Here is a 6,250-nt window from a genome sequence, read left to right as displayed (position 1 = left end):
GACGATTTGAGTTAGGATGAGACATTTTTGGGCAGGATTTGGAAGGAAACATTCATTTAGATGCATAGGAATTACTAAGGTTTTTATAATCAAGCCTAGAGGAAAATTTGGCTTTGGAAGAAGGAGATGCTCAGTGGCTCTGCCCCGGGAAAGTCTCCTGGAAAGGGCACCTCAGCTTATGCTCAGTACAGGGAGAACATTAGCAGGGAGACAAAGTCTGCTCCCCATGACATCTGCTGTCCCTTCTATGACACTCTATTGTCTCCTAGAGAGTTCTGGCATCCTCTGTGATGTCACCAGTGTTGTAGTGACAACCAGTGCCCTAGTTTCTCTCAGTCTGAGTCTGGCGGTTACAAGCTAAGACATGTTTTCCCGTCTTCGCAACCGTTGTGGGAGGGGGAACGTCGATTGTGGAGAGACTACAGTGAAGGAGTCTGGCCTTTCGTCTCAAAGTAATGATGGACAAAGACAGCACTTCTGGGGAATGTGGAGTAAGTTCTGGGCAGTGTATTTTGAGCTTCCTACCGGGGTGCTGCAGGCTTAAGCTGACCTTTCTAGCAATGGGCCACAACAACTGGAGCATCTGAAAAGGAATTGAATTTCCATGAATATCACAATCCCTGAAAGTCAGGATTTCAGAACTTTAGTTTCCCCATCCCCACTGGGAGGATATGGTAAGGCCAATGCTATTATATTGTGAACTTCTGGCCTTTACTTTTCACTTCATTTGTTATGTTACATTGATATAAAAACACCATCAGGAGTCATGGAGGGTCCACCTTTTCTGAGTTTAGACAGGGCAGCAATGGATTTCACTATCATTGCTTCTTTAAATACAGTGGATATCTGACAGTAGGAACAGGGGGAGATTGTGCTCCAGGCAATAACCTTATGTTCTTAGACCTTCTCTGATTTCTTCTAATTGCAGGGTCATCGTTAGCTTTATATATTAGAGGTTGTGTGTTACAAACATTTTTCTAAAATACCAAAACTATTTGGAACGTGTAGACAATGATTCAGCCTGTAACCCATTGGCACTTCGGGGTTTGGTATTTCAAACAGGGGAATTGATAAGTCTGTTGACCATGTCCTCCCTGGAAATGCGTTTTAAATCCAAAGATATTGGCCTAGAGTATCAAGGTAGGACATCTGAGTGTCTCCAATCACTCAAGTTTTGTGAATGGTGAATTTATCATCTGAGTTCTGAAACCACAGGGGTGAGGGTCCTGAACCAGCTGTACCCTGTTCAGCTGATAATAATCCTGGAGAAGCCATCTCCGTGGTACATGTAAGCACGTGATGTCCGGCATAGGGAACACCTGGCTGCTTACATCTCTTGGTCTCTATAGAGTAGTGGGAGAACTGAGATCCCCTGAGGAGGCCTCTTAAGCATCGACCAATCGTCTAGCAGTGACACTGGGTTCCAGGCTTGTTCTCCTGTTTAGGCCTCACTGTGGTCTATGTACACTCTATACATTCTCCCCATGCAGGTTCACTGTGTCCTTCTACCTACAGACGCTGGGAGAGAAACATCATCCACTGGAACTGAGCTAAGCAAGAAGCAGGCCAAGAAGGAAAATAAGAGGTGGATTAAAGAGCTGCAGCTCATTACAGAGGAGCGAAACGACCTGAGAGATTGCCTGATGTTTGTGACAGAGAGATCCATGAAGAACAGGTATGAATCGCTCCAAACGCTCTTGTTCCATTCCTGGGTGTTCAATGTCTCCTTCATCTTATCCTTTTAAGGTTTTGGGTTCTAGAAAGCTGTGTCTCTGTAATGACCCCTTTTTAAACCTCACCTCCCATATAGAGGAGATTCAGAACCTGACCCTTCCTGAGGAGCCAGATGGAAAATGGACTCATCTGCTTCCATTTATTGAAAAGCAGAACTTGTGGTCTGAATGAAGAATTCAGGGATAAAGTCAGGGAGAGTGAGTTCCCAGTGTGCATTTGCAAAGCCCTGGACAGCTGGTGGCTTTGCAAGATTGTAATTGCAGTGAGTTTATGGTGAGTCTCTGTACTTGCTAGGCAGGGGACTGAGTGCTGGAAGATCCAGGCAGCAGCCTGAGGGGGTTCATCTCAATGCTTGACTAGAAGGTCTCAGGCTCAGGCCTGTTTGTTATTGTCTGTGTGTCTTGCCCTCTGAGACAGCAATGGTGCATGCATTTCTCCTGGTTCTCACAGTGCTCTCTGTTTCCATATTTCTCTTTCTCTGTTTACATTTCTCTTTATTTGTGGCTGTGTCTCAGTCTGTGTATGTGCATGTGCACACATTCAAATGCATATGTATAACATTTATATGTTTATATTTCCCTCCAAATTTGAGTCTAGGGGTCTATGTCTTGGCCTGAGTATTTACCCATGCTACACTTTCGTGGAGATGTGAGTGCTTTGTTCTGGGAGCCCCATTGTCAACAGCACAATTCTTTGACTGTGTGGTCACATTTGTCTGTATAGTTGAAACCATTGGGCAGATTATTATTTTGTGGCCAGATGTGATCTCAACTCCATAATTATGTGTAATGCCTGTCTCTACACTATTAGTTATTCAGAATGAATAATTCCTGTTGTCAAAACAGGAAAAATCAAATCACATTTTCTGGGTGTGTAGGGGAGTACCCGGAAGAGCTGTGGCTGAGGCTTTTGATAACATAACTGTCTTGACTCCAGGTCCAGTCTTCTGTATTGAACAAAGGGAGCCAGGGAACCCTCCATCTGGATGCTGAGCTTCCGGTGTCCTGGCCCCAGAATAACAAGTTTCTGAAGCTGAAGAAGATCCCAATATATAGAATTCAGAAGGTGTCCTTCCAGGGCTGGGGTAGTACAGGACCCACCCTAAGTTCATATATTCCTAAATGCTGATGTTTGCTGTATTCTATCATTTGGGGCCAGACCCCACTTCAGGCCAAATCCATATTATGAAGACCTGGAGAGAATGGAGGAGGTGGTCATGTCAATTCTGCACAACTTAGAGATGGAAAACACTGAGATCCATGAGAATAGCCACAGCTGAAGAAGGAGATTACCTTCTCTAGGTAAGTCCTGGTCAGAAAGGCTATCACCTGTGGAATGGCCATTTCTGATTTCTTTGTTCTGGATTGGATGGTCTTCAGCTGTGATTCTATCTCTTGTGCTGTTTACACATCAGTGTGCCAGGGTCATTAGGACTCAGTTTTCAGTTCCACAAAATAGTGTTACTCATCCCAGGATTGTCTAGGCATCTTCAGAAGGCTCTAGATAGAACAGCACTGATTGAAGTCAGAAGAAGGTTATTAGGCTGACCTGGGCCTACGGTGTCATACCAGGTTTTACAAAACTCAGTGCGTGGACCACATGGTTAGAATGACCTTCTCTTGGTTCTACTGACCTCCTTTGAGGGTGTTGGCCCAGTACTAATTGATGTTGTCCCCATGCATTGGGCTTTCATGGATAGTTGTAGATCCATGTTCTTTTTGAGAGATTTGGACCCTATTTGATGCTTGGGCCATAAAAATTTTCTTCTTCCCTGAATTGGCTCTTTCCTGTTTCTGCAGCAGCCTTATATGTATCAAGATGTATTCTACGTCTTCATGGGTATATGGGTTTTAGGGTTGTTAGTGGAACTTGGAAGTAGGAATGGGAGAAAGGGGCAGCAAGATCTTACTATGCAGAATGTATTTCCAGTAACCTGCTTAGCCGCTCCTGATGGAGAACACATGTATGAAGAACTTCGTCACATCTATGCAGGAGAGCAAGGTGGTACAGATTGATTGTGCACTGATACAGAAATATTTGATTGAATTGAACAAGAACGATAAATATGAATAGGAGAAGACCAGAAACCGCCAGACCCCAGCAATATCTGGTAGGAATAAGCAGCTGTGTGAGCTTAACAATATCTGATACCATTTTCCAATTTCATACATCTTTGCTTTCCCCTACAATCTTTCTAATTTACACTCCCAACGAGCCAACCATGGCCTGTAATGAAATTGTTCATTGCTCTGTCTATGTACAAGTATTCTGGGAAGTTAACCACTTTTCAGAAACTGAACTATTGGCAAGTATATTTTGCTTCTCTTTTTGAAGCTGCAGTCCAGAAATGGTGACAGATGAATAACATATCATATTATGGCATGACTGTGTGATATGCTATGTAGAGTTTTGAACAAGGTCTTGGTCCTGTGACAAATGACATTTTGTGGTCATGTGACCTCCTAGGTAGGAAGCACCGTTGTGGGATAAGAACCAATTGCAAATGTCGAATTCATCCTTGTCATTGACTTTTTTTTTTTATCTTGGTGACATGTGGACATCTCCTTTCTTCCTGCAACCCAATGAGGTCTCTTCCCATTGCCCTGTTCTTGGTTTGCACTGGTATAAGTCTGGGTCCCAGATTGGCAGCCCACATTACTGTGATGCTTGCTGGAGATTTGCCCTGCCCGCAGAGTTAACAACAATGATATCAGTTAAAAGGTCCATCTCGACTGTCCAATAGAACTGAGGTGGTAGAAGGCAGCATTCTGACAGCTGGCTTGCATTTGCCCACCAAATCAGTGTCTGAAAAACTGCCTTCCTCTCCCAGGTCTCAGAAAGTGCAAGAGAGCTGGAATTGGACACACCCCAGTAAGAGAGCTTCCTGAAGAATAAGTTGCTTTCTCAGGAGTCCCCTGCTGACAAACATCCTGACTATTAACAACATTTTTTGGATGAATATTCTTCCTCATAGTTAATTTGTCATTGCTTAGAGACCCTAAATTTATATATCACTAAGCCAGCCTGACTGACTGAGGTCTTACTCACTTTCTTCTTTAGAAATCACCACTTAAGAGACACCTTGGGGGACCGCCTTTCATTATGTGTGCTAGAGGAGAAACAGCAATACATCTGTGCTTCTAAATGTTCGTTAAGAATATGATGTTTAGGGGCTGGGGACTTAGCTCAGTGGTAGAGCGCTTACCTAGGAAGCGCGAGGCCCTGGGTTCGGTCCCCAGCTCCGAAAAAAAGAACCAAAAAAAAAAAAAAAAAGAATATGATGTTTAGAAATATTCTGTTATGATTTTCATTGAAGTTTTCTATTTGTTGTTTCATAGTTATATGCTCTTGTTACTATTTTTCATTTTTAAAATACTTTAAATATTTATATTAATTCATTTTAATCCTGTTTTGTTGTAAATTGTATTTCTTATCAATAAAAATTGATTTTAATCTCTTGACTCTTAAGACCATCATTCTTATTCAAGGGTTCTTTCTGCTCCTGTGGACTTAGAACTGACAGCTGGAGATGGATCTCTGCATGTTCCAGGGAGCCTGGGCTAAATAGTGAATTCAAAGCCAGCAAGGTGTACCCAGTGTGAAGTGTCTTCTGTGTGGATAATGTGGCTGTCTCTCAGATGCACACTTTACTATGTAATCCCTGCCATACTTTACCCATACTGTCATGTGTTCTGCTCACCTTAACATATAACAGTCTGCATCTCACATTCATTGTTGACCCTGTGCCCCACATATTGAGTAATATACACTCATTGCTGTACAGCTACAGAAAAATTGACAACATTCTCAAAGGAATACAGAAGTCATCCTAATGGAGAACCATGTGCTTCAGCTTTTCTTGCAATACAGCATCGATATTTACCCCAGAGATTATGACCTTCAATGTCATGCTGGGAAACAGGTTTTGACAGATGGTCTTGTCCTTGACCAGAAGTATGCTGTGTTTTTATTGATGTAGATTAGACTTACTTTTATCATTTATGTCAATGGGTCTTTTTTTCTACAGTCTGTCTGTGGCCTGTCCTGGGTGAATTTCCCTCATAGTCCAAAGGAAGGAATCCCATTCCCCGTTGTATATTATTGTTAGGGACCACGTGGTTCCTCTGAGAGAACAGCCGATGCTCTAACCTCTGAGTCGTCACCACAGCTTCTTCAGGTGGCTTTTGTCTTTCCAGGGCATGTGCTGTATTAGGTGGACAGGATCACCTCCAATTAAATAGATCTCAGGAGATGTGTGTTCACAGGGAACTTACTGAGCCGTGCGTGCTCAACGTGTTAGGTTGCCAGACATCCGTACAGGGCTCTGGTGTTCCCACTGCTCATTGTTGGTCAGGATCATCCTCCAGCACCACTTAGTTTCCATATTAGAGCAGATCTTTCACCTATTACCAATGAGGACCATGTATATTATTCACATCTGATAAAATACAGAATAGAAACTAACTTCCTTTAGGCCAGCTTGGCATAATGAATTCTTTTGATTGTTAGCAAGAAA

The 6,250-nt window shown here is 42.9% G+C and overlaps 1 protein-coding gene across 2 annotated transcripts; it reads left to right on the top strand.

Moving 5' to 3' along the window:
- Positions 1-334: 334 nt before the first annotated feature.
- LOC147999081 (uncharacterized) lies at positions 335-5,193 on the top strand. Of its 2 annotated transcripts, none has more exons than XM_087596113.1 (5): positions 335-491; positions 1,516-1,675; positions 2,893-3,035; positions 3,664-3,844; positions 4,565-5,193. In XM_087596113.1, exons 1-3 carry the CDS (start codon positions 365-367, stop codon positions 3,011-3,013), a joined length of 408 nt encoding a protein of 135 aa, XP_087452239.1. In that variant the 5' UTR covers positions 335-364; the 3' UTR covers positions 3,014-3,035; positions 3,664-3,844; positions 4,565-5,193. The 2 variants fall into 2 exon arrangements, with proteins under 2 accessions (XP_087452239.1, XP_087452240.1); XM_087596114.1 differs by having other exon boundaries at positions 4,795-5,185.
- Positions 5,194-6,250: the final 1,057 nt, after the last annotated feature.

The sequence above is a fragment of the Rattus norvegicus genome, chromosome 19 (genome assembly GCF_021556685.1).
Source record: "Rattus norvegicus strain SHRSP/BbbUtx chromosome 19, alternate assembly SHRSP_T2T, whole genome shotgun sequence".
Classification (NCBI taxonomy): Eukaryota; Metazoa; Chordata; class Mammalia; order Rodentia; family Muridae; genus Rattus; species Rattus norvegicus.
This window is presented reverse-complemented; position numbering and strand designations above follow the sequence as displayed.